The sequence below is a fragment of the Salvelinus namaycush genome, chromosome 6, assembly GCF_016432855.1.
Source record: "Salvelinus namaycush isolate Seneca chromosome 6, SaNama_1.0, whole genome shotgun sequence".
Lineage (NCBI taxonomy): Eukaryota > Metazoa > Chordata > Actinopteri > Salmoniformes > Salmonidae > Salvelinus > Salvelinus namaycush.
The window spans coordinates 18302921-18314938 of record NC_052312.1 but is presented as its reverse complement, the minus strand read 5'-3'; the positions used below and the strand labels follow the sequence as shown (position 1 = coordinate 18314938).

General features: G+C 43.7%; 1 protein-coding gene across 1 annotated transcript in view; it reads right to left on the bottom strand.

Moving 5' to 3' along the window:
• dnah2 (dynein, axonemal, heavy chain 2) overlaps positions 1-12018 on the bottom strand; it is a 228560-nt gene that overhangs the window by 208151 nt on the left and 8391 nt on the right. The window contains exon 8 of the mRNA XM_038995249.1: positions 3410-3567. Coding sequence (XP_038851177.1) covers positions 3410-3567 — 158 coding nt within the window. The remainder of the gene's footprint in view (positions 1-3409; positions 3568-12018) is intronic.

Below are 12018 nucleotides of genomic sequence, written 5' to 3'. Positions count from 1 at the left end.
ATCTATCCATGAACATCCTTATGGTATATATCTATCCATGAACATCCTTATGATATATCTCTATCCATGAACATCCTTATGATATACATCTATCCATGAACGCAAAGTGACTGCAAGAGACAGGTTGGAATGTACGAATGAAATACGGGACAAATCAACCTTTTCTTTCTAAATTAGTGGTGTTTGAATTTGTTGATAAAATGTGGGACATGATTATTTGGTTGCAGGACGCTGGACAAAGGGCCAAAATGCGGGGCTGTCTCGCACAATCCGGGACAATGTGGTCACCCTACTCCCCTCCTCCCCCTTCTCTCTTATCCTCACCTAGCCGGGGATGGCCGTCTTGAGAGAGCTGATGGAATGTGCTTCATTTTTTAACGGTGGCTATCTCGCAGACGGACAGAGGCATCCCAGTTCAAAGATAACGGAATAGTGAAAGGACATTACTTGGGTCTGAAACATTCTTGGCTGTAAACGGTTCCAACTCCCCACTCTTATACTGAACTTGTCTCCCAGGAAGATACCACACAACCACATCGCAGCAGCTCTGTCTTATGCTAAGATACAGTATTAGGTGATATGGCTAGCCTCAATGTACAGTACCAGTCAAAAGCTTGGACACACCTACTCTTTAAAGAGTTTTTCTTTATTTTTACTATTTTCTACATTGTGGAATAATAGTGAAGACGTCAACACTATGAAATAACACATATTTTGAGCTGTCGAACACTGTTTTTGGTTACTACATGAATGCAAATGTGTTATTTCATAGTTTTGATGTCTTCACTGTTATTCTACAATGTAGAAAATAGTACAAATAAAGAAAAACCCTGGAATGAGTAGGTGTGTCCAAACTTTTGACTGGTACTGTAGGTATGGCAGGGCTATTGACTCCAATATGAATCCCTAAACAAACCCCGTGTATGATACTACTGGATAGGGGGCAGAGAAGGGATCACTGAGAGCATCAAACATTACAACTGTAACGGCGTTCCTCTTCCTCTTCATCCGAAGAGGAGGAGCAGGGATTGAACCAAAATGCAGCTTCGTGATATGACATTATATTTATTAACAAAACGAAAAAACACGAAAACACTTTAACAAACTACAAAACAACAAACGACGTAGACGAACCTGAACATAAGAACTTACATGACACGAAGAACGCATGAAACAGGAACAGACTACATAAACCGAACGAACGAACAAACAAACCGAAACAGTCCCGTGTGGCGCAACGTACATAGACACAGACACAGGAGACAACCACCCACAACAATCAATGTGAAAACACCTACCTTAATATGGCTCTCAATCAGAGGAAATGAAAACCACCTGCCTCTAATTGAGAGCCATATCAGGTCACCCTTTAACCAACATAGAAACACATAACATAGACTACCCACCCAAACTCACGCCCTGACCGTCAAACACATACAAAATAACAGAAAACCGGTCAGGAACGTGACAACAACCATCTCTGCAGCACGCCACCAATCAGGCCTTTATGGTAGACGTCTTAGTAAAAGGCACATGACAGCCCGCTTGGAGTTTGCCAAAAGGCACCATCCCTACGGTGAAGCATGGTGGTGGCAGCATCATGCTATGGGGGTGTTTTTCAGCAGCAGGGACTGGGAGACTAGTCAGGATCGAGGAAAAGATGAACGGAGCAAAGTACAGAGGGATCCTTGATGAAAACCTGCTCCAGAAGGCTCAGGACCTCAGACTGGGGCGAAGGTTCACCTTCCAACAGGACAACGACCCTAAGCACAAAGCCAAGACAATGCAGGAGTGACTTCGGGACAAGTCTCTCAATGTCCTTGAGTGGCACAGCCAGAGCCTGGACCTGAACCCGATCGAACATCTCTGGAGAGCCGTGAAAATAGCTCTGGATACTTATGATGACGGAAAAAAACGAATGTGGAAAAAGTGAAGGGGTCTGAATACTTTCCGAATGCACTGTACTGTATGTCTCTAAATGGGTCTGTTCATGAGGTGCTTTAGAGCCATGTTTGGCTGGACCAGTCCCACCCTATACTATAGACTAGTGCCTAGTCACTAGGGTACAGAGGAGTATCATAGAGAGAGTAAATGCTGTAGTCATCAGCTATGCTATGGGGCTTTCACCTCCGCTCCCATCCCGCCCCTCTCCCCCTCCATTGATCGGGAACTAAGCACTCTCTTTAATTGGGTGGATGGGGTTGATCGCCCGTGCGGACGGCAGGGGCCCTGAGGAGTATTGGAGCCGTGTGTGTGTGTGTGTGTGTGTGTGTGTGTGTGTGTGTGTGTGTGTGTGTGTGTGTGTGCGCGTGTGGAACCATTTGGCCTCTGTGCTACCATTGAATAAAGCTGGGGCCTCGAGGCTCTCAGAGCAATCACACATCACACACCCTGGCGGCCATAATGAAGTGAAGCTAGCCTCCCCCACTACCACGCCTGACAACGCTGAGCTGAGGCTGAGCTCACTGACTGACAACTGAAAGGAAACAACCAAAGTTCCCGCTTTCGTTCTCCCTCACTCTAACTGTCTTTCTGGAACTCTCTCTCTCTCCCCCTCTATCACTCTCTCTCTCTCAATCTCCCTCCTCTCTCGCTCTCAGTCCCTCTCCAAATCCCCGGCCCAACTTTACTGAAACCAACAGGTGAAGAAACTGTTGGCGAACTCTCCTGCTCAGTTTTAAGACTTATTATCTGAGCAAGGCGTTGTCATTCACCTTGTCAAGCTGCTCATTGAAACTCCACAAGAGAGCTCCCCTATAGGATAAGCTGATGTAACTTAACGCAAAAGCTCCTTTATAAGCTGGGAGACAGACGTGCTGCTACGCTATTTGTAGTGAGGTGCTGTCATTCCCTCGTGCGTTCGCCATCACTTTGAAGTGAGGTTGCTCTCATCTGCTGTCAATACGCAGAGGAGCTACAGTAGCTAGCTGCAGCACGTTGTTGCCATCACTAAGCAAGGAGACACTGTCGTTTTCCTCAGGAAGAGAAGGGACGTCTATAAGCTTTACGTTCAGCAGGAAGGTGTAGGAACCTGGATTAAGTGTCATTACACATGCAATTATTAGTGAGTGATGTTGATTAATTGTTCAGTGTCTGTGTGTGTGTATGTGTGTGTGTGTGTGTGTGTGTGTCCCAGAAAATTATAAAAATAAGCCTTTCGTGAACTAACACTTGACTATTTTCCTTCTTACTAGTTCTGGCTTTGCTGATAGCTACGTTGAGGAAATATTTACTTACAATGACTGAGATATGTGGTTGTCCCACCTAGCTATTTTAATATGAATGCACTAACTGTAAGTCGCTCTGGATAAAAGCGTCTGCTAGATGACTCAAATGTAAATGTGTGTGTGTGCATTCGCTGTGTAAAACACGTTTGGGTTTGTGTGTGTGTGTGTCTGTCTGTCCTTACTTGTGGTGCAGCTGTGAAGCGTGCAGGTAAAGCTCCTTCCAGGCCAGGCAGCACTGAATGCAGTCGTTGAGGGTCTGCTTGCTGGACACCACATAGCCTTGAAAGATCCTGTCCAGGGAGATATCTCTGCAGCACAGCCGGATAATCTCATTACTCATCTGGAACAACAACAACACAGAAATGATCAACAACATCAACAACAGAGGCAAGACGCAAGACACCACATTACCAGTACGGCTTGTGTAATACATGAGTAGAAATGACTTAGGCCTTGAGTTATGTATAGAGCCTTGAGTTATCCTGATTACTACACCTGACCAGGAGAAACTCAGGCTCCTAGTTACCATGATGTGGCCTCACCAGGAGAAACTCAGGCTCCTAGTTACCATGATGTAGCCTCACCAGGAGAAACTCAGGCTCCTAGTTACCATGATGTGGCCTCACCAGGAGAAACTCAGGCTCCTAGTTACCATGATGTAGCCTCACCAGGAGAAACTCAGGCTCCTAGTTACCATGATGTGGCCTCACCAGGAGAAACTCAGGGCTCCTAGTTACCATCATGTGGCCTCACCAGGAGAAACTCAGGGCTCCTAGTTGTAGACTAAAACAATTCCTGGTCAAGTCATTTGGCCAAGAAAAACACACAAAAAAGCCCATCTGTGGAATTCATCAAAATAATCTACAGATCCTCCCCCCTTCCCTCTCTCTCTTTCAACTCCAAGTCTCCAGTCCAAGTGTAACATGTTGTTCTCCTTGGAGTATGTATGATTTTTCATATTCATAACGCTAAAAAGCCAGGTTGAAGGCCCTGGTGTCCCCCTCCAGGGTTGGATCGCACCAGATGTATGCAGATCTACATCTGTTCTGTGCAGCCTGGCCGGCTCAGACTCTTGATGCAGGTGTGGTTTATATTATTATACCACGCAGAGAGAGAGAGAGAAAAGGCCTATGCTTTAAAGGGGTAGTGTATAATTCCACCAGGAATTAATAATAATTCCACCTATTTAATGTGGTGTGCTTGGTGTCAGTCAGCCATCGCTATCCTGTCTGTCACTGTAATGGGTGCGTGTTGGTGGCAGGGAAGTCAGGCGCAGGAGAACCGAACTTGGTATAAACGGAGTTGTTTAATCAGTGCTTCACAAAACTCCAAAACCAAAATGACAAAATAATAAAAAGTGGATACAAAACCCGTCTCGCACCAACAATAATACACAAACATACAATCAAACAATCTCCGACAAGGACATGAGGGGAAACACAGGGTTAAATACACAACATGTAATTGATGGGATTGGAACCAGGTGTGAAGGAAGACAAGACAAAACCAATGGAAAATGAAAAATGGATCAGTGATGGCTCGAAGGTCGGTGACGTCGACCGCCGAACACCGCCCGAACAAGGAGAGGGACCGACTTCGGCGGACGTCGTGACAGTCACACTCACATAAGCACTGGTAGGATATAGGGGAGGGGACGGAGAGTGGGGTAGGGAGAGAAGAAACAGGAGAGAAAAAGTGTGAGAGAGAGAGAGGAGGGAGAAGGGACAGGAGAGAAAGAGAGAGACAGAGAGAGAGAAAAAGAGAGAGAAAAAGAGAGAGGAAGAGAGAAACAGACACAGAGACACAGAAAGAGAAAGTTAGAGAGCGACAGAGAGAGAGAGAGAGCGACAGAGAGAGAGGAAGAGAAAGAGAGAGAGCGACAGAGAGAGAGAAAGCGACAGAGAGAGAGAGAGAGAGAGAGGAAGAGACAGACAGAGAGAGAGAGAGAGAGAGAGGAAGAGACAGACAGAGAGAGAGAGAGAGAGAGAGGAAGGAGTCAAAGGGAGGAGAGTAATTATTGGGGATGATGTATATAGTGGCGTATGTGGAATGACAGCTTCCCTTTCATTTCTCTGATCAGTGGTTTAATCCTGACAGAGGAACAGCGGGCTGGGGAGCTGAGCCGCCCTGCTCTGTGTGTGTGTGTGTGTGTGTGTGTGTGTGTGTGTGTGTGTGTGTGTGTGTGTGTGTGTGTGTGTGTGTGTGTGTGTGTGTGTGTGTGTGTGTGTGTGCGTGTGTGCGTGCGTGCGTGCGTGCGTGCGTGCGTGCGTGCGTGCGTGCGTGTGTGCGTGCGTGTGCGTGTGTTCGAGTGCTCACGGCACCAGGAAAATGTGTTCTACAGGCTGATTACACCGCCAAGCGAATGCCGCTTTTAATGAAGGAGGGGGAGAGAGAGAAAAACACCGGAAATTAAATTGATATGTAAATGACAGAAATGATCATTTGGCCTGAAGGTGGAGAGTGCTAGAGCATTAACCAGCTTATGAGTTAATAATGATTTTTTTCCCCCCTTTGAGATAAAAAAAAATGGAGAGAGAAAGAGAGAGGAGGAAGACGAAGAAAGGAGAAGACAACACACTGCCCAAATAAAGGAAGCCCTTGAGTAAATGAGGGATACAAAGTATATTGAAAGCAGGGGCTTCCACACAGGTGTGGTTCCTGAGTTAATTAAGCAATTTCAATCCCGTCCTGCGTAGGCTCAACAGCGTTGTTTTGCTTCAATAGAGTGATCAGGGGCGTGCAACTTCCTTCCCAGAAAACACATTAGTGCAACACATTCGCCAGAAAATAGCTGCATTTTCATCAGATGACAACAGAAGTGCAACACTATTTGGCTGGCAGCCACACAAGTAAATGAGCTTACAATGAAAAAGCAAGCTCTTTTTTTGCCAAAACAATGCATGGATATTATATTTCTAATGTTTATCGTAGAAATGTTTTGCTTGAAGATATACTTGCATCTTACTGGAGAAAAGTAGGCTACACTGAGAAAAGTAGCAGAGTAAAGTAGCTACCCCATCAGTCAGAGTGCTGTCTGCTGATAAGAATGCCTTTTGGTGAATTCTCATCCAAGCGGAGAATTGCAACTGAAGCACAAAATGTGTCTGATGCCGAGCAGAAATTACAATAAGAAGCATTTTAGATCTGCGTTTACAAAAACTCAGCAAGATATTAACGCGACCTCTGGTATAATAATGACCACTTGCCCATTATTTTGGCTACCGTGGCAAGAAGAAAAGATATCGTGACTTTGAAAGAGGGGCTCCACCAGGCACTGGTGCCACCAACTTTTTTTTTTTGCAGCGTCACACAACAGAATACATTTGAGTCATCATCTTACATAGTCATTATCAAGTCATTCACAATGTTTTATTGATAAGTGTAGGGTGCTATACAATCTGTGTTGTGGAGAACGCAGACAGAATCACTGAATCCAGACATTAAAATGGAATTCAACAATATTCAAAAATGTACTGAACTTATTAGTATTATATAAATACTGAGCAAAAATATAAACGCAACATGCAACAATTTCAAAGATTTGACTGAGTTACAGTTCATATAAGGAAATCAGTCAATTTAAATAAAATCATTAGGCCCTAATCTATGGATTTCACGTGACTGGGCCTGGGAGGGTATAGGCCCAACCACTTTGCAGCCAGGCAAACTCACTGGGGAGCCAGGCACAGCCAATCAGAATTCGTTTTTCCATACAAAAGGTCTTTATTACAGAAGAAAATACTCCCCAACACGTGGTCTGTGGTTGTGAGTCCGGTCGACGTACCGCCACATTCTCTAAAACGACATTGGAGGCAACTTATGGTAGAGAGAGAAATTAACATGACATGATCTGGCAACAGCTCTGGTGGACATTCCTGCAGTCAGCATACCAATTGCACGCACCCTCAAAACATGAGACATCTGAGGCATTGTGTTGTGTGACAAAACTGCACATTTTAGACTGGCCTTTTATTGTCCCCAGCACAAGGTGCACCTACAGTATGTAATGATCATGTTGTTTAATCAGCTTCTTGATATGCCACACCTGTCAGGTGGATGGATTATCTTGGCAAAGGAGAAATGCTCCCTAACACGGATATAAACTAATTTGTGAACAAAATTTGAGAGAAATAAGCTTTTTGTGCGTATGGAAAACTTCTGGGATTTTTTATTTCAGCTCATGAAACATGGGGCCAAGACTTTACATGATGCGTTTATATTTTGTTCAGTGTATATTCAAGAAAACACAAGAAATAAGATAGGAAGCAATATACAGGGTCAGTATCAATACCAAATGTACAATGTGCAGGGATAATGGTGTATTTAAGGTAGATATGTACATATAGGCGGGGATAAGGAGAAAGCCTTCTGGTAGATGGAAAGGTACCCAAAATCCTTCTTAATTAAATGTTAACTACAAAGTAGCCTATGCCTACCTGGCAGAATGATAACATGATTCTTTGCATCAATCCTGTTGAATTCAAAGGGTAACAACACCCATAAATCTTAATTTCTTCAATTTTTCCCAGACCTCAAAAGCGGTCTCCTGATGTGGTTTAAGCATTGTTGTGGACATACAACATCCAATTTGGTTGTTTTTCTATTAAAAAAGTGAGATTTTGAGAGAGAAAAAAACAAACAAAAAATTGGGGAAAACTAAATGGAGAAAACAGAATTAGGAATACTTTTTTAACAAAATGTATAGGGCCTTAGAAGTACAATAGACTACTGAGAAGGTATTTAATAAATACTTTGCTACATCGCCCAAGCAGGAATGCGTGATTAAAATATATTTATATGCAACTTAATCCATTGATTGTCATGAATTTTGGGTTGACAATTAGGCTATTTCTTTTATATTTTACTGTCAAAACAGGCCTCCAGAATTTTCCTTCATCTTTATGTGCACTAATAGTATATATAGGTCTAATTCAATTGGTGCTAATTCACCACCTGAGGAGATGGAAACTCAAAACACCAGATCGCTAACTCTAAATACACTACAAGACGAAAAATTTGTGGACACCTGCTCGTCAAAAATATAATTCCAAAATCATGGGCATTAATATGGAGTTGGTCCCCCCTTTGCTGCTATAACAGCCTCCACTCCTCTGGGAAGGCTTTCTACTAGATGTTGGAAGTTGGAACATTGCTGCGGGGACTTGCTTCCATTCAGCCACAATAGCATTAGTGAGGTCAGGCACTAATGTTGGGGGATTAGGCCTGTATCACATTCTGCGTTCCAATTCATCCAAAAGGTGTTTGATGGGGTTGAGGTCAGGGCTCTGTGCAGGCCAGTCAAGTTCTTCCACACCGATCTCAACAAACCATTGTCATGCTGAAACAGGAAAGGGGCTTCCCCAAACTGTTGCCACAAGGTTGGAAGCACAGAATAGTCTTGAATGTCATTGTATACTGTAGCATTAAGATTTCTCTTCACTGGAACCTAGGGGCCTAGCCCCGAACCATGAAAAACAGCCCCAGACCCTTATTCCTCCTCCACCAAACTTTACAGTTGGCACTATGCATTAGGGCAGGTAGCGTTCTCCTGGCATCCGCCAAACACTGATGTGTGTGTCGGACTGCCAGATGGCGAAGCGTGATTTATCACTGCAGATAAAGTGTTTCCAATGGCAAGGAGCTTTTCAGGCCTTCATGAGAGCCAGTTTCATCATAGCGCTTGATGGTTTTTGCGACTGCACTTTCAACGTTTTTGACATTTTACGGATTGACTGACCTTCATGTCTTAAAGTAAGGATGGACTGCCATTTCTCTTTGCTTATTTGAGCTGTTCTTGCCAAATAATGGACTTGGTCTTTTACCAAATAGGGCTATCTTCTGTATAGTACCCCTACCTTGTCACAACACAACTGATTGGCTCACACGCATTAAGAAGGAAAGAAATTCCACAAATTAACTTTTAACAAGGCACACCTGTTAATTGAAATGCATTCCAGGTGACTACCTCACGAAGCTGGTTGAGAGAATGCCAAGAGTGTGCAAAGCTGTCATCAAGGCAAGAATCTCAAATATAAAATATATTTTGATATTACAAAAAGGAGGAGATACAAATCCCATTGGGCAATGAATGGAGAAATGCCACACCCAGCCGACTGTTGACCCATCGCATTCACGTTGTCATGCTGCGTCACACATTTTTTTAATTTTTATATTCTTTTTTATTTCACCTTTATTTAACCAGGTAAGCCAGTTGAGAACAAGTTCTCATTTACAACTGCGACCTGGCCAAGATAAAGCAACATTTTTTGTAAATGACATCGCCGAAGTCAAGAATCGGTAGGATAGTCAGTTTTACGAGGGTATGTTTGGCGGCATGAGTGAAGGAGACTTTGTTGCAATATAGGAAGGTTGCTAAGCTAATCGTCACGCAATCCCTTCTCAAAGTCAGTGTTCCAAAAGCTATACGATATTCCAAAGCTTTACGATATTACAGAGAACAAGTTAATTATCTCACATCTTGGAAAATATTTGCAATGCTGTACTTCTTGTTCACGAACTTCATGCTAATGTTCTGTTTTTGAGCTAGCGCCCAACTGAATCCCATTCACGCCTTGAAATAGAGCTCTCGTTGTTCCAGAATCAACCAGAATGCACCGCGCAGCCCATTGACAACTTATGGGAAATGTACACAATGTGCATTAATAATGTAGATTCCCATATCCTCAAAATGATCTCTGTAGGAAAGCAACGTTACTCTGCTCTCACTCTGGGCAGAAAAACCGTTCACAGCTCAGTGGCAGAGACGAACAGCAAGTTGACCTCGGTGAGTAAGACTCCTAAATTGATCGTGCATTTTGTTTAGGCGATCTTACAGCTAGCTAGCTACTTTGGTATTATTGTGTGTAGCTTTGTTGTCTAGCTAGCTAGCCAGCCAGCCCAGAGTGAGAGAGCATTGCATTTTTGATTTTTCTAATGTTTCTACCAACCAACCTTCTTATAAAAACAAAATAAAACATTGGTTCACAAAAAAACAAATTCTTCACATATTAGTGTTATTTAACACGATTTAACACTGTTAATCATAGGAAATTAGTGGTTTCGGGGTGGATTATCCCTTTAATACTAAGAAAATGTATGTCTGAATCCTATTCACTAGTGCATTAGTCGACCAGTGTCCATTGGGATGCATTGACTAGTTAACCATGAGCGTGTGCATATTCATCAATTACCGCTAGGTCCAAAATTATCATACTACTTCAGCTATTATTATATGGGATTTATTATTTCGTTTTTATGTTTTCCTCTCTGGGCATTAGTGGAAACAGTGTCCTACAGTCACAAGGCCATGGCCTCAGGGTCTGTGGGCTTGGGAAATGACATTAAACATTGTCGTGTTGTGTTCTCTCTCCAGCAGCACAAAGAAAAGCAAGAAATGAACACAATGGTTAGTGAGGCCCCTGCAGCAGGGAGGCAAGGGCGGGTGGTAAGGCAGACTTACACACACACACATGCACGCACAGGCGAATGTCCACACACACACATTAGATCTATACATACGTGCACACAAACAAACACTGCTGCTACCATGAGTCAAATGGACTCTGATTAGAAATGATTAGCCAAAAACTCAAACACATCAGACAGAGCTGGTTCTACTCCAGCATTCAGGAAGAGAAAAATCAGATTGAATCTTCATTTTTTATTTTTTATTTTGCTGAAATAAACACACGTAGTTTATTTTCTGTTATTTTACGCCATTGGATGGAGAAAAGCCACTCAACCATTAGACCAGTGAAAATGTAGTGAGAGTGGTGGTGGTGGTGGACACAGCAGTAGCAACACACACACACACACACAGCTGGTGGTACAGGAATAACTTGGGGTCATTAGAGTTACATAAAACACAGTAATATTTTCTGCGTTCCTTCCCTGCCAATGACAACAGTGGCGGTTGAGGGTTGCTGAGCGATTGCTAAGCGGAGGGAGCGGCGGTAGACGATCCGAGCCAAGTCTACGAACCAGCTAGTGTGATCCAGGTCATTGGTCACCAATGATGCCTTCATGATGCCTTCAAACTCCCGGCCTGCTCTACACAGAATGCCTTTATGCAGTAGTGCCACAGTGCACATACTGCAGCAGCAAAATGGTTGTAAAAACCATGGCTTTCCTTTCAGAGGGGTTTGGAGGAATAATAAAAAGGGGGCTCGGAGGGCAGAGAAAAAGCCCCGTCGCGTAGTAAAAATCACAGAGGACTAGTGGAGAAAGAAGCCAAAAGGACATGTGGATGGACATAAAAGCACATCTGTGATGCTTGGAGCATGGGACCGCTTCAGTCCGTGTGAAGTTATCAGCATATTATATTATAATAAACAGAGAAAACCCTGCTAAAACAAACTGCTATTTAAAATAAGCACTAATTTCCCCCAAACATTATTGAACAGAAGGTCTACTGTAACTTCTTTGTAAGTAACACTAGTTACCTTCTTGCTGGTGGGAGAAACCGTGACAACAGAACAGACTTGGGGTTGCATCGCTCTCTCTCTCGTGGAGAAGGAGAGAGACGGAGAGATGGAGGGAGAGACCCAGGCATTTTGTCTGAGGCTGCGGAGGTGTTGGATGGAGGCTGATCGGACCCGAGCGGATCAGGAAGAAGTGAGAGAGGGAGGGAGAGAGAGGGGCTCCTTTGAAACCTCCGTGGCTGGCGGGCCTTTGAGCTAGGTTATGTTTCTCCCCTCCCCACACCCCCACTAACCCCAAGGAAACAATTAGATCAAATGTTTTGTGCCAGTCAGTCTCTCTCCTTGATGTATTATCAAAGGGCCGGAGAGAG